This window comes from Erythranthe guttata, chromosome 8, assembly GCF_056151865.1.
Source record: "Erythranthe guttata isolate IM_541 chromosome 8, IM_541, whole genome shotgun sequence".
Taxonomy (NCBI): Eukaryota; Viridiplantae; Streptophyta; class Magnoliopsida; order Lamiales; family Phrymaceae; genus Erythranthe; species Erythranthe guttata.
In genome coordinates, this window is record NC_142540.1 from 24,340,255 (window position 1) to 24,364,169 (window position 23,915).

Sequence of the window (23,915 nt, forward strand, 5' to 3'; positions counted from 1 at the left end):
AAAAAATCAAATAAGATTAAACGGTAATATTTGTGATTTCAGCTCGAACTCGTCGTATTAACGTACATAGCTGTAATGAATTTATTCCGAAATAAATAGTAACTATGTTAAATATACCTCATTTTAGAAGGTGTTAATTGAAGGAAATAGTGTGGTAAAAATTGAAAATGTGATTAAAATTTTCAATATCAAAAATAAAATGCAATCTTGTTCAATTATATTGGATTCATTATTACATCATCACTTACTCCAACTCCCTTGCTAACACCTCAATTATTTTTTTATTTGTTTTACATTACACTCCGTTGAACCGAACTGAACTTCACCGAGCTATATCATACCATACACGTATATAAATTTATACATATTTCATACACATTAATATGTAACTGCATGTAAATCAAATATGAAAACAAAAACCGATCTGGTCCGTTTCACGATACATAATATCTAAAAATACCATTATTTTCCCATGAAAAATGTACCCAAAAGAGAATTAACAATTCTTTTCCATCAAATCTCACACATTTGACTACAAAATCCAAATTACAAAGTGCATTTTCAACATATTTCTCTTGTACAATCAAAATTCTATACCCTCAATATTGTTCACTTAGTTATTTCATTAATATTTATGTAGAGGTTTTTGATTTTTTGCATTACATTTATAATCTCTTTCCCTTTGACCCTACATTTGTCTTTAAGACAAAATGCTCACATTTCCTACATAAAGCTCCCCCCCTCCATCCCCACTGTCCCATCCAACAACTCTCTCTCTCTCTCTCTCTCTCTCTCTAGACTCTGACTCACACTCCTCTCTTTTATCACTCTGGGCATTGCAGATATGGCAGAAACATAGTGCCAATAAATAAATCTTTAGCATTAAATTTTTTTTTTTTAAATAAAAATCCATTCTTTATGAGATTTTGATAAAAACTTTCAATTGACAAAAAAAAAAAAAAAATGGCTGATGATTGCAGCAGCTTTGACTGCCAAGAAGCAACAACTGACCTTCTCTGTAATGAAGAAACAAAAGGGTTCTGCTTCTTCGACGATGAGGAGGATAATTCAGATGTTCTTGTTGAAAAAGGTGTGATCTTTAACAATGGCGGATCACCGTCGGATTCAAAAACGGCGTCGTTTCGTCTGCCTTTGTTGGGTGAAGAGTGCATACGTTGGATGGTGGAGAGAGAGAGGGAGCACTTGCCCAGAGATGACTACGTCAGCAGATTCAGGTGTGGACAGCTGGATTTCAGTTTGAGAAGACAGGCCCTTGATTGGATGTTTAAGGTTTATAATTTTTATTTTTTTTTTATTTTTATGAATTCTTGATTTTTTATTCAAAAGGGTTCTTGGATTTGGTATTAAAAATGTAATCTTTATTTATTTTTTAATTTTCTCTAATCATTTAATTAATTATTCAAGAAATGTTTTTTTTTTCATTAAAGTTTATTTTTTTATGAATTCTTGATTTTTTTTTTCTAAAATGGGGTTTTATTCAAAAGGGTTCTTGGATTTGGTATTAAAAATGTAATCTTTATTTATTTTTATTTATTTTATAATTTTCTCTAATAATTTAATTGATAATTCAAGAAATGTTTTTTTTTAATTAAAGTTTATTTTTTTTATGAATCCTTGAATTTTTTTTTTCTCTTGATTTTCTTTTTTCTAAAATGGGGTTTTATTCAAAAGGGTTCTTGGATTTGGTAATAAAAAATTAATCTTTTTCTTTTCTAATCAGTTAACTAATAATTCAAGAATTATTTATTTATTTATTATTTTTTTTTATTGCAGGCTTGTGGTCACTACAATTTTGGAGAAATGTGTCTATACTCAGCAATGAGTTACCTTGATCGATTCCTATCTGTGTATGAATTGCCTGTATGCTCATTGAAAAGGGTAAAATAGTAAATAAATTAAAAAAAAAGGTGTTCTTGATTCAATACTTTTGAATGGAATTTTGTTATGTTGTGTTTGAATGCTGGTTTTATTTATTTCTTGATTAGGGAAATGAAATATGGGCAATTCAATTGGTGGCCGTCGCTTGTTTATCAATCGCAGCCAAAATCGAAGAGGTTAACGTTCCGTCTACGGTGGATTTGCAGGTAATAAAAACATAGGACTTACGATGTTTCGTTCGAATTTCACGTGTTTTTTTTTTTTTTTATTTGTTCAATTTGATTAAGTAATGTGGTGTAATAATAACGGAACAGGTGGGTCGACCCAAGTTCTTGTTCGAAGGAAAAACGATCCAAAGAATGGAGATGTTGGTGCTGAGTCGACTCAGTTGGAAGATCAAAGCGTACACGCCGTTCAATTTCATAGACTATTACCTCACAAAGATGAATAACGGCGAATTCCCGTCAAGGGATTCGATCGATAGATCACTCCGAATCATATTAAGCACAATCGAAGGTCGATCTCGTTTACTCGAAACATAATAAAAATAAATAAACAAATAAATATTTAATAAATATTAAATAAAAATGAATGCAGGTATTGAATTCTTGGAATTCAGGTCATCTGAAATAGCTGCAGCTGTGGCTGTACATGTTGTTTCAGGGGAAACACAACAAGAAATTGACATTCTTGATAGTTTTGTAGGAATTGACAAGGTAGTTTTATTTTTATTTTTATTACAATGTTGGCTATTTAATTTTATTACAAGATTTTTAATTTTTTTTAATTTTTAATTTTTAATTTGTGTTCCTTTGTTGCAGGGGAGAGTGGTGAAGTGCTATGAATTGATAAAAGAAATGGGATCAAAAAATATTACTACTAGTAATTATTTGAATTCAAGAATAGAGCCAGATAGCCCAAATGGAGTGTTGGAAGCAGGGATGTGTTTGAGCTGTAATAATAAAAGTGATGAAATTAGGACAGTTGAGTCATGTCCAACTTCTTCTTCACACACAACTCCAAACAATAAAAGGAGGAAAATTAGTGATTCTTGAAATTAAAATAAATAATAATAATAAAAAAAATATATTTTATGTGTGGATTATATTTTTCTTTGAAATTTAAAAAAAAATTAAAAGAAATACTATAAGAAGAAATGGAGTCTCAAATAGTTTTTGTTTAATTTTTTTTATTTATTTAGTTTTGGGCCACACTATGTATTTTTTCCCCTTTTATATAATAAAGAATAAATTTTTTGTACTAAGTAACTAATGCTCGAGTTTGTTTTGTTTGATGCTACATTGGATGAATTAAATGGAAATAACATTATCATTATTTATCTATGTATAAAGTGTATACGTAAATACAACAGTAAAGCACATTTTACCCGATGTAACATTAATATAACCGTCGATTTCCTTTTTTGAATTCTTTACATGATATCTTATATATAATAAGCACGCGCTAGGCGCAACCATATATATCATAATATATACTATTAAGAGGAGATTCGACTAAGCTTATAAAAATCTCAAAGCATCTTATACAATGTTTACGAGCTGATAAGCACTTAAAAACTATTTTTTTGATATATATATATATTTTTTAGTATTTTTGTATGCCATAGATATTCTCATAGTCAAACTTAAAATAAATATAATAATTTTGAAATAAAATACAATTTATTTAATTTTACATGTACACTAAAAAGAAGAAAAAGGGGAAGTTGATAAGTGCAATTCATCATGTGAAGGCAATTTCTACATCCAATTTCCCAATTAGGGCATTAAAGACTAGATGGCTATATGCGTGATGCGATGTCGTTTTGGTAATGATTACATGTCGTGCTGTTTTTTGGGATCTGAAAATTGGGCAAGTGGGCCTGATTCCCCCAAGTCTACAGTCTACACCCCTTTTTGTTTTGACTGTTTTTTGTGTATGACCAGTCAACTTCCTTTTTTTTTATTATTTATTACTTTATTTTGTTTTATTATTTAATTCTGAAACTACTATATAAAGAATGAATTTTCTGTGGAATAAGAAACCTTGGGAATGCAATTTTGTATACTACTTAAATTAATCAATAAATCAACATTTTGAATTAATAAATAAAGTGAAGTGTTGGATTTTGGGTGGTGATGATTCTATGGAGTTTCTAATTTTAAAAATTCTAATTTTAATTCAATTTAAAAAGGTAAGAAAATTGTAGATCGAAAATTTCATTTTTTTTTGTTCATATATAATATAAAATAATAATGATATTTTTATTATAAGTGTAAGTTTGAAAATTAAAATCTAAGTCGAAAATCAGAATCTAATTTTTTTTTTAAATTTTATTGAAAACATGGCAAAATTGGAAACCGAATTTTTTAAAATAAAAAAAATATATTTTTTGTTCCCAACATTAGACTTATATTTCAACATTGCCAATCTGTATTGTTTTTCAATCTCGCTATGAAGTCATCAGCTTCAGAATTTGGTAGTCATAAACCATTAATACGTGTTCCCATTTCATATTAATTTCCTACAACCTATGCTGCACGGACACGGATACGCGGACATGGCGATACGCAGATACGGACGCGGTGATACGACATTTCCAAAAAACTAGGATACGGATACGTGGGGATACGCGTAAATATAAAAAATATAGGGGAATATTTATAAATTATAAAAATATAGAGATACATTTATAAATTGTAAAAATATATTTATAAGTCGCCAAATCGCATAAGAGAGCCGCTCGCCCTTGCTGCTCGTGTTCTTGGTCACCGTTGTCGCTAGAATTTTGGACTTTTGGGTTGATTCTCAAAGAAGACAGAGGAAATATGTGTTACAAAGAAAAGAAAATGCATATTTTTTATTAGGTTTTTCTCTTAAAACATAAGAGCCGTGTGTCTAACTTTTTTAAAATTGCGGACACTGCCCGACACGTGTATCCTTATTTTAGCGAAATTACGATACGACCCGACACGGGTGTTCGAGGGGTGTCCGGGCGTGTCCGAGTGTCCAGGTGTCGGATACGGAGACTCTTCACCTCCTAGAAGTGTCCGTACAACATAGCCTACAACCAATTTAACGAATGTGAAGTAGGGTGGCAGGCTCGAGCTCGAGCTCGTAACTATTTTGTCGAACTCGAGTTCATTGAGTATTTTTTTTTTTGGCTTGAGCTCGAACTCGAGCTCGAGTCGAATTTGAGGAGCTTGAGCCCAAGCTCATTTTGGTTTTTTTTTTTTTTTTCAAATTAATTTTTATTATTAAAAATTATTTATATTATAACAAAAAAACTACAAAATAAATAATGAGCAATTTTTTTTAATTTTTATATTATTATTAGAACATTTTATATTATTATATAAAAAATAAAAAAATAAATAAAATGAAGGCCCGCGAGCCGACTCGTGAGTTCACGAATAACTAAAAAAAAGTTCGAGCTTTTCTCAAGTCAGCTCACGAGTCGGTTCAGCTCATTTACCATCCCTAATGTGAAGTGTAAATCAATCATCCACTTTATCTTGTTATGATTATCATTGTTGACAACAGAAATCGCACCACTTAACATGCTGTGGGTAAACTTCGTTATCATGCAATAGCTCGCAAATTACACGATAATTTATTAATTTAATTTAATTTATTTTTTTGTGAAACGAGGAAATTGGAAGCTAAAAATCACCCAAAATGATTGATTCATTTTTATTCAAATAAAAACTAATTGTACACAAGGAAATCCAATAATTGTTTCATTTCCAGTACAACAACAGATTCAGCTGTCCCAATTAAGTAAAGGCTTTTCTTAGAGTTTATTTTCTCCCCTAAAAAGCCATAAAAATATTTTCTTTTTATTGCCAACATACCACTTTCTAAATGGCTATGTGAATGCTATACAATTTTAAATTAAAAATAAACAAAAGTTTAAATTTCTCGAGCATAAATTAATTACTCGTTTTTTTACTTCTAGATAAAGTCCGGTTGACCCGTTGAGGTTAGGCAACGATGCCACATACGGCTGTTAGGATCGACAGATCTCGACTGTGCAATGACTTCCGGGATTGGGAAATATACGTAATGCGTATTGCATATTCCCACCGTTATTCCACTATACCCTGCAAATGCACCATGTACCTGCCCATAACAATTTCTCGATTTTCAGTAATTAAAAATAAATAAAAAATAATAAATGAAAATAAATTCACCAAGGGCCCCGTCTAGATCCATTCAAAATCCGGTACAATTCGGATCCACTAATTGGGTCCGGTTCAAAATGTGGGCATGCTTCTTGATTAAATTTATGTAACAGTTTTTCGAGCATATTGAAAATTGATTTATAAAAAAAAAAACAAAAGGACTTACGGCATTTTGACCAAGAACGGTGCAGAGAATCCCGTCTGATGCATTTGCACGGCAAGCACGGATCATGTATGTGGGATCGATGTATTTCACATCTGCTGGAAATCCGAGCTCCTTAAAGAACTTCTTCGTCTGTGAGGCATAATTAAACATTTAACCATCTAAAATAGAACTATAAAAAAGATAGGGTAAATTACAACCAACTCCTTGAGGTAAAGTTTAATTAAAAAAATACCCCTTATTTTTAGAAATTATCCAATCCCCTGCAGTTTGTAAATATCTTACATCCACCCCCCTACAAAAGGGTGTCAATGTAAGAAATTTATAAATCACAAGGGGTGAATGTAATTATGGAAACATGAGGTTTTTTTTTTCGTAAATCGACCTTACCTCAGGGGGGTGGTTGTAATTTACCGAAAAAGATAAGAAGTATCATGACAATTTAGAATACATAATAACTATGTTCGTTTAATTTACTTTTGTTGCCCAATCACAATATCTCTTAATTGGTTCATGTATTATCTATAACAAAGTCGTAAGTAGAATAATAATTTACATTTCAAGTCCGATTTTAGCATAATATATGGCGAAAAAATAAGTCTGTTGAATATGTTACAAGCATTACCTCTTGTTGTATATAAACACCGATATCTCCTAGTACAGTATTTCCCGATGCATCTTTAGCATTGGTTTTCTCGAGAAGATCCTGCATCGCAAAATGTTAATCTTTAGCAAGAAGGATCGGATCCGATTAAGCACATTTTTGGAAACAAAACAATCTTTTTTCTTCTCGGAAGTGGGAAACTTGTTCCAATTCCGTTCCAAACAAATCGGAAATTCGGAAATTGAAGATCTGAATTTCGGAAAAATTGGATGAAAAAACTTGTTCGAAAATCGACAAATTCCGACTGTAATTAGCGGAATTAAAAGTTTTCAATATTTTGGTCACTTATAAACCAAAATACTTAATAATATTGATATCATAAGTGTAATTTTTGGGGGAAAATAATAGGAATATTTGGAAATTCAAATCAGATCAGAATCAAAATCTATTACGTATTCCAGTTCCATTTAAAAACAAAATCGTAAATTGGAACTTATCGGAATCCAGAATGAAAAATAATGTTCAAAAAATCAAAAAAAATTCGGATCCGAATCAGCGGAATTCCAATTTCCACCCCTACTGGATATTGTAGTTACATTTTTTTGTCCAAATACGAAGTCCATAAAATATAATCACATTACCGAATTTATAGACTTAAAAAAATCGTGGAATTTAATAAAATCGGAATAAATTGTGAAAATCGAACCTGGCCAGCTCCCTCGGCGACACAAACAACAGCAGATCCCTTTCGCTCGAGTAGATATTTAAGATGACTCAATACGCCATGCGGGCCATGCAGATTAAATTGCACTTCGGGGATCAAACATATATCGATTTGTCCACTAGCAAGAGATGCTTGCATGGCTATGAAACCACTACTACGCCCCATCAATTTCACTATTCCGATACCATGATAAGCACTGTGCGCCTGTCATATTATTTAGAGAGAGAATAAATAAAATAATAATAAAAAAATTGATTTAAGAGGAACTAGTTATTATTTAAAAGAAAAGTGTGTGAAAAACAAACCTCGATATATGCGGAATAAATTGCTCGTTGTGCCTCTTCGACAGCTGTATCGAAACCGAATGTCTTATCCATAAGCAAGATATCGTTGTCTATCGTTTTCGGTACACCAACTACAGCTACTTTCAATCTTCTTTTACGGCACTGGGATAATATAAACAATTTAGAAGTGAAAAACTAATTCCATTGGAAATCGGAAATTCAGAAAATGGAATGAGAAGAATTATTCCAAAAAAAAAAAAAAAAAAAAAAAAAAAAATCGGAATGTACGGAAATATTTTCAGAAATTAAAAAGAATCAAGTATAAATTCCCAATTGCATTCCAAAAAGAATTTGTAAAAATCGGAACCGGACATTTCAGAATTTGGAATGAAAAATATTGTTCCAAAATTGGAATCTGTGGGATTCACAAATTCTGTTGCAATTTCAACCCTAAATTAGAAATTCGATATTTAAATGCACAAATCGTCTATAAAGGAGGTAGCTTTTTTCTCAAGTATAAAGGCTAATAGTTGAAAAAGACCTCTTCGTGTATGGCATTGGCACCAGCATGTGTACCATTTCCACCGAGAACAAATAGCATATTTATCCCTCTTTCCTGCAAACAATTCTTGAATTAGTATTAGATAAAAAATAAAAAATAAAGAAAAAAAAACCAAATCTTTGTGAAAATTACTAAGTATAATTAGCATTAATTAATTACCTCCATGCTGTCCACAATTTCACTAACTGTGGGCCCCCCACGCGACACTCCTAACAAGCTTCCCCCGGAGAGATGCACATTTTGGACCACTTTCCTCGATAGCTGAAATCATATATCAATAAGCGCAACTCTCGTTTAAGATTAAATTTGATATTTTTTTTAAAAAAATATCATAAATAAAGGATAATTGTTACTCCCGTTTCTTTAAAAGTGTCGTTTTCAGCAAGATTAGTAATATAAAAATAAAAAGATAAATGGTTACTCAATAAAATATAAAATCCGCAAAATTGGATTAATAATTAATATATACTCACTGGCATCTCAGCTAGATTAGTATCAGAGAAGCCACGATAACCGAAAGGGATTCCGACTATTTTTGTCACGCCATATATCTCAAGTGTGATGACAATCTGCAACGATAACAACATACGAAATAAATATTGGTCTCCATTTTAATTAAGTTAGAATACGTAAATATATTTGTTTTGAGTATGAAAAAATACCTGTCGGATGACGTCATTCAGACCGGGGCAAAGGCCCCCACAAGTAACTATTGCTGCTTTTACATCTTCCGGTTTGAAGTATATTTTTTCTCTGGGCCCCGCACGATGGACCCTTGAAATTAAGTGAGTGATGATATTGTAAAATTAGAAGCTTGAAATAAATTATTTGATATTTTTTTTTTTGCAATGTGAGAATAGAAAATATTTTACCATTGCTCAGTCCATGTACAATCGGGATCGATACACTCAGCACCTGCAGATGTAGGAGAAGAATAACGAATCACCTGAAACCATTAAATGAAGAAATTTTTCAGAGACAATTAGAACAAAGAAATCGGGATTTTTTAAGTAGAATCAAAACGGGGCTGTAAAATAAAAAAATCGTAAAATCGGATAGTAAATTCATGGTACTGTACGTATCTTATACATTTATATAGCATGTCAAAGTCTTACATAAATCAACATATATAAAACATTTTCTAACATAAATAAAGTATGTCACCAGTAAAATCGTTAAGGATACTAACCCCCGAACTTGAATCCTGATTAAAATAGAGGGTGGTAAAATCGTAAAATTCTAGGATTTTAATTGGCATTAGAGATACACAGTTAAATTGGAATAACTAATAAATGCAGATAGTACAAATAGTTCATATAACCAATTCACAATAACCAATCAAGAAATATGATTTTCTGTATCCGTTACTCTAACCGATTATCGATGTGAATCTTTTTGGTAAGTCTTAATTCGTTAACATCAGAGGTCACCAAATATAGAGAACAACAATAGAAGCAAAATCATAGACTCTAATACAACACTAATGCCTCGTTTGGTTGGGGAGATTAGCCATGATTAACTATATAATTGGACTTTGTTTGATGTTTGGTAAATCCAATAACTTCTCCGTAAGTATTATGTTATCATGCCTTATCCTTCTCGTACGTAGCTTTTTTGTTCGACCTTTCGGGGTTCAATAAAATAAAAAAGGAATTTTAATTAGATTATTTATTCTTATCCTGGCAACCAAATGAGGCCTAGATATCAATAGTAGTTTTGACCATGATCAAACAAATTATCTGATCAATCCATGTTCGACATTCATTTTATCAACTTCTCGGCGAACTGTCAAGAAAATCCAACAAGATGTAATAATAATATTCGAAATCAGAAAACCTACGTATATGTAACAGTAAAAAGCTGCAGTAAAATACAACAAACAACAAGAACACACAAAAAAAAGAAAAAACAAATCAAGAATAAAACATTATACTATACCTTAAGAAGAACTCTATCATTGTTGTTAATGTAACCATGCCACGCCTCATCCGATGGATAACCTTCCGCAAAATCGGGACTCACCGGCGTCCTGTAATAGAAATCTCAAATTAATTCTCTCTCTAGAAATTACAAAAAAAAAATCCAATTTTTAAGTGAATTTTTTCAATCAATAATAATAAAAACAAAAAAAAAAAAAAAAAAAAAAAGAAAACCTCATTCTGAGGCAGAAAGTGGAGGGGTACGAAACGGCGTCGTTGAGCACATCGGTGATGTGCGGGATGCGGAATCGGGCCTCGAAGTCGGTCTGGTACTTTGACTTCCAATCCGGATCGCTGAAATCAACGCTTTCGGGCTTCCCAACTCGGGCTTTAACCTCGATTCTCTTCCGGATCCGGGTACGGGTCGGATTCCTGTAAGACCCGAAATTGAGCTGAGCGTGATCGGAGCTAGCAGTAGTAATTCGCCTCAAAATCAAACCCGGATTGATCGCCGGCGAAATCGTTTCCATTAATTGAGCAACTGGCAACTGAAATTTTTCCTAGCTTAGAAATTTCAGAAGCCTGTACGAACATGTGTATGTATATATGTGTGTATGTATATATATATATTAAGAAAAACAATGTGAGTGGGGTGATCGGAGTGACGGAGAAAGAGAGAGGAAAATTTGTATAATGGGTAGCCGACAAAGAATATATTCACAACTGATGTTACTTTTTAGTGTTTTTTTTTCTTTTTCAACGGGGGTTTATCGAATTATTGAAAGCGGCTTTTTTTTTGCAATGACGATATTAACCCTAATGTTTGCGATTTTGTGCAAATAGGTCCTACATTCTTTCTTGGTTTCACCTGACACCCCACGTGGATAAACCATCAAAATGTTTTCTTAACTCATTATAAATCATTTGGGTAAATAGCACTTAAACCTCCTTGTGGTTTTTCAGTTTTGCATTTCACCCCCTATGGTACCAATTTAAGTACTTTACCCCCTTATGGTTGTCAAGGTGTAGCGGCCGTTTAAGAATCTGTTAAAACTAACGGAGAGTGCAGCCCACTCTCCCAAATTGAGCGCATCTGACTCGCTCAGTCCCTAAACAGGCAATTTTTAAAATTAAGGGACCAAATTGAAAACATTACTGAAACTAAAGGGGTTAGATTGAAACTTTTTAAACCTTAATTAAAATTATTTCTTTCTTCAGAAGATCCGCCGTACGCACACACACCCCAGGCCCCAACCTTTCACCTTATCCTCCGGCGACGCCAATTAAAACGAGAAGAAGGGAATGGAGGATTGTTGTGGAGAGAAGACAGTGGAAGGAAAGAGGTGGATGATGTGAACGGAGAAGCATGGAAGGGATTGTGAAAGGAGAAGAAGATGGGGGTTTTCAAGAAAATCTGAAAATTTGTAGTTTAGTTTCATGGATTTGGGTTATTTATGATTAAATCAAATTAAATTCATATTTTTTAATAAAAGAAAAATATAAGAGTTTAGTCATGGTTTTGACCTACAAATAGTTGAAAAAATAAAAGGGTATTTTAGGTATTTAATATTTTCCGTTAGTTAATTAGACGGCTGCTACGAATGGAAAACCACAGGGGGTTTAAGTGTCTAAATTGATACTAAAGGGGGGTGAAGTGCACAAAGGTGAAACCACAAGGGATTAAATGCTATTTATCCTAAGTTATTTTTCTAGTTTTTCTTTTTCCAACTACATTTTATAGTCCAAGGAGTGTGCGGAATCATTTTGGGATTTATTTTCATTTTATTTTGGGCAAATTTGATTTGTGGAAATAATTTGAGAATGAGAATAATGTTTATTTGTAATTTGAGAGGAAATAAAATACACTATAACAGTCAAATCATTTTAAAAATATGGAGAAAATGTATTTTAGAAGAAAACTTTTAAAATTAAGGTGATGCTTGTTTGTTTTCTTTTTGTGAGAACATTTGTTGTCATACTCACTCATACCAATCAAATATTTTTACAATAGCAGTCAATCATGTGTAGAGGAAAGAGAAACTTTTGAAATTGTTGTCTAAGTTATTTTTGAAAAGTTTAATAAACACGAACTCGTTTCCGAAAAACGATAAAATTAGAATGAAATGAAACCTATTTGTGTATGTGTAAGATGAGAGACACCTCTCCGATCAAGTTATTACATAAGTGACTTGTGTTATACAGACACTTCAACTTCTTAAAATATTCGCGTTTCGGACTTATTTTGCGTTCAACACTAGCGGACACCCACCGAACACTTATAGGTCATTTTTGCAAATTTTGAACATAAAAGAATATGTATAAAGCAATTTTCTATAACCCTTTGTTATTTCCCTAATTATTTATATGATTTAATAATCAATTGAAAATGACCGTTCATAATTAATATTTATTGGAACATATTTGTTTGAAAATATACTAAATATAATATATATATATATATATATATATATAGAGAGAGAGAGAGAGAGAGAGAGAGAGAGAGAGATGTGTGTGTTACATATATATAAATATATCGATATATTTTAATATTTACACGTATCCCCACATTCATGTATCCTAATTTTTGGAATATGTCGTTTCTGTATCGTTTTCACATTTCACTGAGATGCAACTTAAGAACTAACTCATAAATCAGTTTTTCATCCAAGTAACTCAGAATTCTAATTTGTGTGTTTCTAGTAAATCAATATATAGAAAAAAATTGACACACCCGCATTGAAATTGTGTTAACCATATTATTTCTTCATCCGCCCAAATAACATTACGTTCTTTAATTTGTGTTTTCTTTGCTGAATCTGACTAGTATTTCACACTATATTATTCGTCTAATCAAGAGCTTCATTTTGTTTGGTTTCGATAAAATTGTATCAATATCTCTTACATAGATTAATTTTCCGCAAAACACAATGAAACGTAAGTAAAGCGTAGAACTAACAATAAATCGGAACTAGAAAGAGATGCTCACAAGATGAAGAATACAAGGTTGAAATCATGAAAGAAATAAAACTCTATTATTTACAATAAACTAAGCTCTAATTAAACGAAACTTGTATCTATATAGCTGTTTTATATATCCTATAAAATTAGAGTTTTTATTAAAAAAAGTTATTTGTAAACAAAATATAATTGGTGACTCATATTAATGTTTTTAAATTATCGTATATACAAGATGGGCCTGATTTTCTTCTAATGGGCAACGTTAAAGGCTTATTATCTAATATGATGGACCTAAAAATTAATTGATATCTTTTAATGGGCTACTTTAAGGTAAACCGAATTTATTTATTTTGAGACCAAATTTAATGGGCCACTTTAAAAATGAATTACTACACAATGCCCTCACGGGTATGCCAGTGCGCCCGCCCATCAGGTTGTTTGCCTCACTACATGTGCGTGCGTCCGCACTATTAGGCCCCCACATTATGGGGTGTTACCGACCCATCCGTGTTGAGCCCTTTGCTCGTTCCACCCAATCATGCTTTAGTACCATGGGACACAGTTTACCCGTGCAACTCCAAAAGTTACTTAGCACGTATATTTGCCAAGTCCCGCCCACATTTATCAACATTGGCTATCGAGTAACGTACATGCCAGCCATGAGTCGTCCCGCTGAGTATCACTTGTGTCGTCTGTCGAGCCACCCCTGTGCCAGACATCGAGTACTGCAGAAACTCGCACGTGCCACATATCGACCAAATAGACACCCAATTAATGTATGTATCACTCAACCAAAGTGCAACCGACGTGTGGCTGCTTGGTGCCATTGTCACTTGGCATCACTTCGACCTATGACTCGATCACACTTGAGTCATAGCTGATGTTATAGACTATAGGGGTAACAATGTGTAGATGCATATGTATATATGGGTGCAATTTGAAAAATTAATATTAATGCGAAGGCGCAATATGTAATTATATTTTTTTGACGGTGCCCTTTGCCAAATTGCACATATTTTAGGGTGCAAATTGTAATTTCGCCTAAAATTTACCATCTTTATTATAAAAGAGGTTGGGATTCTTTATTGGAATGACTATTTTGAAAGCCATTATTATTTTTAAAATAAAATATTTTGTCTATAAAACAAGTAGCCAAACAAGGTGTAGTCACTTTCTTAAACGTCTGGAATATTGATGTTTCAAGGGCAAATGATTATATAATTGACCAAATTAGCCTTGACCTGTGGACCACCATTATCAGCTTTTTTGCAGATCCTGAATAATCACCCACAATATCATGAGGTGTTGCAGGTAAGCATGGGCTGCACCACAAAATTCAAATTATTATTATTAACTCCTATTTTTTGCCTTTTAGTTTATTCAAATCCCTAAATTAAAGACAAATCATAGGGAGAAATTATATAATTTGCATTTTTTTATATCAATGCATATCTAAATCGGGCCGAAAAATTTAAAAAAAAAATTCTTACGACAACAACGAATTGAACAAAAACACGTATGATTGTTCAAACTTGTTCGAACTTTTATCAAACTTCTAATATTATGTTTGAATTTGTGTCCTTGACCAACACTTTTGTTAGTAAATTAGTAGTGACTATGGATGTCTGTGATATGTTGGAGATATTAATATTAAATGATACACTTCACAAACAGCTTATAGTTTTGGTTGAGATGGTCATTCAACATGGTATCAGAGCCAGATCAAATGAAAAAGGTCATTGGTTCGAATCCCACCCAATTCAAATATTATTCACCTTCACTTGAGGAGTGGGTAACGAAATACAAATATGATATAACTAAGATCTGTATCATAATCTAATTTACAACACATTCCAAACGTCGGACCAAAATATCATATTACCCCTAAAAGAAACATTACAATAATTATCTTTGAAACATTCCACCAATCAAATGGCAATATCTAAATTAAAAATTTCTCCTACAACCATTTTGATTATGCGAAATCAATCTAGTACAAAATCAAATGATTGATGTTTTGGGAAGTGCAACTGCACAAATAAAATGTAGTAATGTGTTTGTGGAGATCTGTGTATGTATATATTTATTGTATAGAATAGAATCGATGTTTCATATGTTGGTGTAAATTCATGCATTTATGTCTATGCTATATGTTGCACTTGTGCCCACATGTTCCCCCTTTCGAACATTATATTACAAAGTTATAATAATTAAATTAAATATAGCAATAATTTTTTTTTATATTACATAGTAAAATAAAGATTTGGATCTATCGAGTTTTTTTATTATTTAGGTTTACTATATACTACACAATACAGCACACAATAATATTGAAACTGTAGCAGATAGATATATATATACACAAAAAATAAATTAAACTACATGCATATATTGTATATGTATATATAAATTTCCCTTCCCAATGCAGTATTCTTGTTATTACATAATACTATAAAACAAAGTAATGTAATGAGATGAAGACAATATTCATGTGTATACATGCATGGAACTATTTGTTTCATCAGCTCTTTCATTCCCAATGTATAATATATATATAAATTTTTTATTATGTTATTAGTAAATTATTTATGTGAAAAATCTGAAAAATATTCATAAATATATGGTTATACTCTCTCTGTCCCATATTATTTTTTTCTTTGGAGAATTTTTTTGTCCTAAATTATTTGTCACTTTAAAATTTCATAAATATATTAATTGCATTTTTTCAATTTTATCTCGTATCACTCTTAACTAGTTAGTTGAGAAACGATTAATGACAATGATATTTTAATATTTTTAATATTGTTCTGCTATAATCTATGCACATTTATTGAGTTTTTTAATACGTGCGTAACCATAAAAAAACGACATATGATATGGATCGTAGCGAGTTCTATCTGAAATGTCATCATTGTTTTGCTGATAAAAATATAAATATTATTTGATAAAATTAGTTAATTACTAATAATGAGATATACTTAGATAATATTTTAATAAATACACTATATATATATATATATATATATATATATATATATATATATATATATATATATATATATATATATATATATATATATATATATATATATATATATATATAATGGATGGGTGTAAGATGAAACTGAAACATGGTGCAAATTAAATTTCAATTAGATAAGGTACATCCTATATATTGACTTACAATGCACAAACACAGTACAAAATGTACTCTTGTGCATATATATTTCTTTAATATTTAATATATATAGATCTAAAGTTTACTTTATTAGGAGTACTTGAAACAATATTTTATAAGTTAGGAGTACCAGTTAGAATGACATACATTTTGATTTATGCAAAATTGAACACAAAAGGCATATCACCCTTATAATCACTTGTGCAATCATGATTTTAACAGGTACAATTATCTGATTTTTTTTTTTTTTTTAATTTATATCATACAACAAATAAAACAATTAAGGAATGTGCATAATTTATAGAGTTGAATGTGAAAAATCTAACGGTTATTTGACAATTCGTGATTATGCTTTCGAGTTACAATAACTTGAATAAAAGTTGCGAATGCATGTTTATAATTCACGCATATGACATACGATCTAAACTCACGAGTACTCAAAATGGTACTTAATTTTTTATTTCGATTTCATTCATAAATATAATTTGAATTGATAAGCAATTAGCAAACGCTACAAATTATATAAAATATGCTTCTCGATTACAAGTAAATGCAAATACTCCTTTCATTTCTAATTAACTGTCGTTTTTAGCTTTGAACAACTATTAAGAGCATCTCCCACCCTTGACACCATTTTTTCACCAAATCCTACTTTTGGTGGTGAAAAATAGTGTTATCTCCCACATGTAGCACACCATTTTATAATTTCTTTATGTTTAGTGACAAAATAGTGTATTTGTTCTTCCAACAATTCCATCAAATTTTACACCAAATAATAAAATATTAATATTTCATCATTTTACCCTTTATAGAGAACAGGATTTGGTTTGGTCTCGCATGACATTTCACAAAATATATTACAAAATTATAAGTTTAATGTTAATTGTAAATTTAGTCTATTTTATTACTAAAATATTGATTATAAATTTGATGAATAGGATTTGGTTTGGTCTCCCATGGCATTTCACAAAATATATTACAAAATTATAAGTTTAATGTTAATTGTAAATTTAGTCTATTTTATTACCAAAATATTGATTATAAATTTGATCTTAAACAATAATTTTATTAAGTATATAATTTAAAATTTATGATAAATATAAAAAATTTATGGAAACATGAATGAAAACGGACTTTGATTATTTTACATAAAATAATAAAACCACACAAACAATAATTTCATAAATTATTGTTTAAAAATGTTACAACATAAATTAATCATAAAAACATTACAACATTTTTTTTTTGCCAAAAACATTATTTCATTGGTAATCACATGAAATTAGTTAATATAATAATTTTATATGTTAATTATAAAATGGTGTTAATTGTACCAAATCCTATTTTCACTTCTATATTTGATAGAAAAAATAGAATTTAGTGGAGAAAATGGTAAAATGTTAGAAATATGGTAGATGAAAATTTCTTCACCAAAAAAATTGGTGAAAATATAGGATTTAAGGATATAATGATATAGAGTTTGACCAGGGTGTGAGACTAAACTAAATCACTATAATTTTAGGTGTAATGGTGATTTAGAAATTTAGGTTGGGAGACTAAAAACACCTAAATTAGGTGATAAATATGAGATTTGGTGATGGGTGAGAGATGCTCTAAGATTTAAGAATCTCAATAAATAATCATGATTTTAAGAAAAAAAAAACACATAAGAAAGACTAGAATAACCTTGATCATTTAATGAAGTAATAATAGTAAATTAATACTGAGAGTTTAATTAATAATATTGAAACATGAAAATGCATTTGATGCAGTATTAGAAATCTAAAGAGTCAGTAATTATAGAATAAAAATAGTAATTCATTTGTGTGCACAGGACACGAAATACAAAAATCTATACACATGTACAATAGAATATAACAGAGAAAAAATGAATTGTGCTTTTTACCAAAATTCACATATAGCACAAGGGTAAATCTTGAAAATTGAAAATATGTCAAAAAAGTCAATTCAATTCATTCATCAGAAAATTAAAAGCACAGACTTCCAAAATCTACCAACACCAATAAAAAACACATACAATACAGTTATGCTTTTCTGCAGAAATAAATGCTCTAACCACATTTTGGAGAAGATGAAGAATCTTTTCTTTTTTCAAGAAACCCTAATTTAACATAGATTATTAATCCGAACAAACTAAATTCTCAAATTTCAAATTCAAAACAATAATAATGCTCTAATCAATTAATTAATTCTTCTTCAATTCTGCATGTACTCTAATAACAAAAAAAACTTACTAAACAACAACAACATCAAAAGATTTAATTCCCCCAATAATTAATAATTAATAATTAATAATTTTCCGACCAAGATCCTAGGTTTTCTTACCAAGAGTGACTTTGTTGTTGTGCATCCACACTTTCAGCACGTGCCTTTTTATGCCCATCTCCCCGCACAACTGCTGCACCATTTCTTCATCCTGCTTCTGAATTCTCCACTCCAATCTCTCCGCCAAGTTCAGCATCTTCTCCTTTTGCTCCGCCGTGAATTTCGTCCTCGCCCTCTTCTTCGCGGCGGCGCCGCCGCTGCTGCTCGGGTTCGAGTAGTACTCCTCCATCTCATCCCTCGACCCGCTCCCAGCTCCACCGCCGGAGCTGGAAGGTAGTGCCAGCGGCGGCGGCGCCGCCGCCCGCGGCGGCGCCACCTGGAGGTACCCGGTCGGGCCGCGGTAGCCGAAATGCCCATGTGGGTGGTGGGTCAAGAACATCTGCTGGTGGTGAGGGTATTGGTGGAGGGGGAACGCGCCGCCGCCGCCTACGGCGGCGGCGGCGGCGGCGCCCTCGTTCTCCTTGCGGTGGAAATTGCGGTGGCAATTGCAGGCGGCGCACCGGAGGGATTCGAGGGTGCCGTCCTCACCCGCCGGGAGGAACTCTCCGCAGCCGTCCACGGCGTGGCCGCCCATGCCGACGGCGTGGTTCTTCAAACACTCCTTGTAGCGATGCCTCCGGAGAGGCGGCGGCGTGCCCGCCGCCTCGCCGACAGGGCTGGGCAATTTGGTCGGCGGGTGAGTGGAGTTGGAGTTGCCGAGTGAGTCGTTGTAACCGGGTCCTGACCCGGACTCACCCGGGTCATCTTGATCCTCATACTCCATTTTTTTCTTAGCTAAAGTTATAATTAGTAATATAGATATATATATAGATACATAGGCTATATGTATACATATAGTAATAGCATTGTTGTTAGATTATACTAGGCAAAACCGGAGGTACAGGTTTTGTATATATGTATTTTGTTGATAAATATTTGGGTAATTAATATTTATTTATTTATTTAAGAGAAGTGAAGAGATAAGATAATGCAAAATCGGTATTTCACGAAAAATTGTCTTCTTTCATTTTTGGACATCGCCCAATAAAGCCAGTACAGAATGTAACGGTTCTATATTCACTGGGTTTTTTATTATTTTTTTTATTATTCACTTTTTTTTTTCTTTTTTTTTTTTATTTCCCAATTAAAATAATTTTGTACTCAGATGGACATATGAAGAGAAAATCAAAGTAGAAATAAACTGAATGAAACATTTAAAATTATAAGACAAGTTGTAAAATAAAGAGGAAAAGAGGCGATTTTATAAGAAAACGATAATTATTGCCGATAGAATTATGTCTATGAGATGCTACATCTGGTGTAACAAATCGGATGGTTTTGAACGATTGATCTAGATAAATAACTATTTATTAAGAACACGTACACATGAATGTGTGTTATTATGTGTAAGTCAATGGTTCAAGATCGTCCGATGTACTTCACCGGTTGTAACATCTACAAAACCATAAACTTGCGTAGAATTCTTGGGTACGTTCAATATATTTCAGGCGTATTCATTATTGTGATACATGTAATTCAGGTTTTGTAGATATTATACTCGGTGAAAAATACTAGATGATTTTAAACTATAGACCTACATGTATATAATAACGCACATACACTCGTGTGTAAGTGTGCCTAGTGAGTGATTATATTTGTATCGATCGATATGTGGTTTAAAATCACCGGTGTGTTACACCACATGTAACATCTCATAGACCTGTAATTCATTTTAATAGTTTCTACTTTGCAATTTTATTTTGGAAAAATAAATCTTTCCTCACTAGGTGAGTTAATATAATCAATAAAATACGAACTCTTATGCCTTAAATAGAAGATTTTGAGCATTTAAAAAGCATTTACAATCTTGAATTGCTTTAAGGAAACAATACTTATTTTTTTGACATAATTAGTAATCCAACATAAATTAATAATCGCTAGTATCATATAATACTTCTAAAATGCAATTAATACTTTATGGAAATTATATTCTAAAATATAATGGCAAATAATTTGGAGAAAAAAACCCTCAAAAGACATATAATATGTTACAAAGAGAGTAAAAGGTACAATATTAATAGTAAATAATATATATTTCACTAAAAATTTGAGTTTTTGATTTTCAGTGGAGGTGGTCATTCAACAGTTCAAATAAAAAGGTCACGAGTTCCATTTTAAATATTTCGATTGCAAGACTTCAAACATAAGCATACAATTTTGATTGAGGTGGTGATTTAACAAAACTCGATTAGAAAAAAAGAAAAAAAGAAGAAAAATTGAACATTAGGGTAAATCACAACCACCCCTGAGGTATGGTCAAATTACGAAAAACCCCCTCTTGTTTGGGTAATTACAACCACCCGCCACTATAAATCTTCTTACACGTCCACGCTTGCGGTTTCAAATTTAGTGGAATCTTCGAGAGTATATGGAATATTATTATTTTTGTACCCGTTCTATCCCATTCGAACTCCACATTTTGAAGCAAGATGATCAAAATGTGTTTTTTGGCTTGTATATATCAGATTGTGGTGCATCAAAACCTGTATTTTTGCACAAAACAAGTACAAACTAGAGCACATTCCACGAAATCTAAATAATTATATTGAATTTAACACTATAAAGGTGGAGTTATGAGAAAAAATCATAATTGAAGGGGTGAATATAATTATTCAAACAAGATTGGATTTTTTCGTAAGTTGATACATAGTAACGGTTTTAATTTACCTTTGAACAATATAATCTTAAGGGTAAAATTCATTTTGCACCCCTGTACTATGTGAAAGGTATCATTTACCCCCCTAATGTATAGAAAACATCAAACACCCCCCTATTTTTAACGGTCAATGGTCAAATTTTTAACGGTGTTAAATTTTGAGTGCCCTGTTTTTATGTTTGATATAATTCCTAATTTTTTCTAGGCATATTTTTTGTTGATTATTGACGATTTCTAGTGTTCGTTCAAATTATGGTTTTTTGTCGATTTTAGAATTTGATTTTATTTTTGGTTTTCTTTTTCGAGGATTTTTCCATTATAATATGAAAATGTTAAAAAAATGATTGAATAAAGTGAAAAAAATAGGGCTGCAAAAGATGAAAAATCCGGTAAACATTTGTCAAAACGAAGCATCCTATATATAGAAATTTTTTGGGGTATTTTCGTTAATAAAAAAAAAACCAACATTTCTTTGCAATAGTCGGTCAAATGTTTTGACTAACGGAATTAGAAAAAAACTAACGGCAGGGGGGTGTTTGATGTTTTCTATACTTCAGGGGGGTAAATGATACATTTCGCATAGTACAGGGGTGCAAAATGAATTTTACCCTAATCTTAACTACAATATAAGTAGTACTCAGCATTCAAGACAGCTGTTATTCAATGTTATGGGGAGGTGGCGTTACTGAGTTGGATGACGCCATCCAGACGTCAGGGTTAATTAATGATGCTGTATCGGCAGTATAACTATAAATAATGTGGGATAAGAATGGTTTAGTTATTATCTTTATTTCATCAAATTCAAATTAAATATTGTACTTATCCTCTTTTAATAGGCTTCTATTATTTCTTATCAAAAAAAAAAAAAAAAAATAGGCTTCCATTATTTAAAACTTCAAATATGTTAGCCTAGGTATAAGGTATCAACTGCAATTGTTCCATAATAGAGGTCCAATTTGGAATAAGTCACCAATTGCGCTGTACTGGAATTTCAGAGTAGGTCAAATTAGGGGTGAGCAACTCGGACCCATCAACCGTTTGAACCAGTCAAACAAGTAAAAAATGTCCCATTAAAATCAGACGGATGGATCTATCAATAGGATTGTATACTTAAATAGAGAAGATCCGCGAGATTGGGTCTAAGACGGGTTTAAATCTTTTTAATACCCGTGAAACCCGTCCCGTCTCGCCATACAAAACAACGTCGTTTTCTTTATATTATGTAGGATAATAAATTAATAATATATAATATATGAATAAAAAATATCTTACATATTAAAACTTATATCTATAACGATGACATCGTTATTTATTTTAAATTTTGTCTTACAAAGCTTTGGATTTGGTTACATTTTTTTAATGGATTTATGATTAAAACGTATTATTTTGATTTACTCTTGATATTTAACATTGATGTTATTCATGTTGGTTTAAATTTAAGATTTTACGCGTAGTCATTCATTTCAATTTCTAAATAATTTTGCGTAAAACTTATAAATTATTAAAAGAATAACATGTTTAAATTATGACGGGTTTCGGCCCATGAAGGTTGGGTCCTACTATTTAAAGAACTATTGATTGACAGGACGAGGGCAGTTTTGCTAGAACTCGCTGGTTTATGACCCACGCATACCCCTAGATCAAATTATAATTGGACGATGTTGAACATTTATGTGCGATGAGTGTATTAAAAATAAATATTGCTCACTTTCTATTACTAACTGATTTTAGGATAACTGATAGCACATGAAATCATACAAAATAATTTAGAAACTAACATCGAAAAATGACAAGTAATTGTAAACAATTAAATTTTGGTTTTACAATTTTGAGAAGTCAAAAATGCAATTTTAACTATTTAATTTAATGAGTATTTATTAATAAAATTTCACTTTATTATATTAATTATGTTTAGAAAATATTTGACTTCGGAATTAGTGATGATATGATAATATGTAAACAAATAAAACAATGAGCCCTATTTGAAAATAAAGATGAAAAGCAGATGGATGAATCAGACTTAGCACTTTAAAGGAACTTCAATTTTTTCTCAAGTGAAAAACTATTTATAATTCCATTAAAAAAAAAATCAAACAATTAGAAATTGAAGTTTTGAAAATTGGAATGCAACAAATTGTTCCAAAATTGGAATTGTTTGGATAGTAACGATGAAAATAAAAAAAAAAATCTAAAAAGTATCAATATTGTAAGTGTCGTTAATGAATATTAATTTGAGCATTATTTTTAGAAATTAAAAACGGATTGAAAATCAAAATAATACTTTCGAACTTTTATCCAAAACAAATTAGAAATTGAAATTCCTAGCTTTCATAAAACAAAAAACGTCACATCCCCTGCCCTGTTTTCTAAACCTTAATGATTATACAGGATATTACAAA

The 23,915-nt window shown here is 31.4% G+C and overlaps 3 protein-coding genes across 3 annotated transcripts; 1 reads left to right on the forward strand and 2 right to left on the reverse strand.

The window, feature by feature from the left end:
• The first annotated feature begins 759 nt into the window (after positions 1–759).
• LOC105965365 (cyclin-D4-2) lies at positions 760–2,984 on the forward strand. Its single transcript, XM_012989910.2, has 6 exons — positions 760–1,290; positions 1,795–1,899; positions 2,007–2,105; positions 2,214–2,415; positions 2,497–2,615; positions 2,721–2,984. Exons 1-6 carry the CDS (start codon positions 964–966, stop codon positions 2,952–2,954), a joined length of 1,086 nt encoding a protein of 361 aa, XP_012845364.2. The 5' UTR covers positions 760–963; the 3' UTR covers positions 2,955–2,984.
• A 2,584-nt stretch (positions 2,985–5,568) lies between these two features.
• Positions 5,569–11,070, reverse strand: LOC105965150 (ATP-dependent 6-phosphofructokinase 5, chloroplastic). The gene is made up of 12 exons (XM_012989671.2): positions 10,574–11,070; positions 10,359–10,449; positions 9,293–9,366; positions 9,083–9,194; positions 8,894–8,989; positions 8,580–8,681; positions 8,400–8,474; positions 7,880–8,020; positions 7,557–7,778; positions 6,872–6,952; positions 6,250–6,378; positions 5,569–6,021 (listed from the first exon to the last, which is right to left on the reverse strand). Exons 1-12 carry the CDS (start codon positions 10,867–10,869, stop codon positions 5,854–5,856), a joined length of 1,587 nt encoding a protein of 528 aa, XP_012845125.2. The 5' UTR covers positions 10,870–11,070; the 3' UTR covers positions 5,569–5,853.
• Positions 11,071–18,431: 7,361 nt separating this feature from the next.
• LOC105965012 (zinc-finger homeodomain protein 2) lies at positions 18,432–19,791 on the reverse strand. The gene has a single exon (XM_012989522.2). The coding sequence runs from the start codon at positions 19,582–19,584 to the stop codon at positions 18,808–18,810; it is 777 nt and encodes a 258-aa protein (XP_012844976.2). The 5' UTR covers positions 19,585–19,791; the 3' UTR covers positions 18,432–18,807.
• Positions 19,792–23,915: the final 4,124 nt, after the last annotated feature.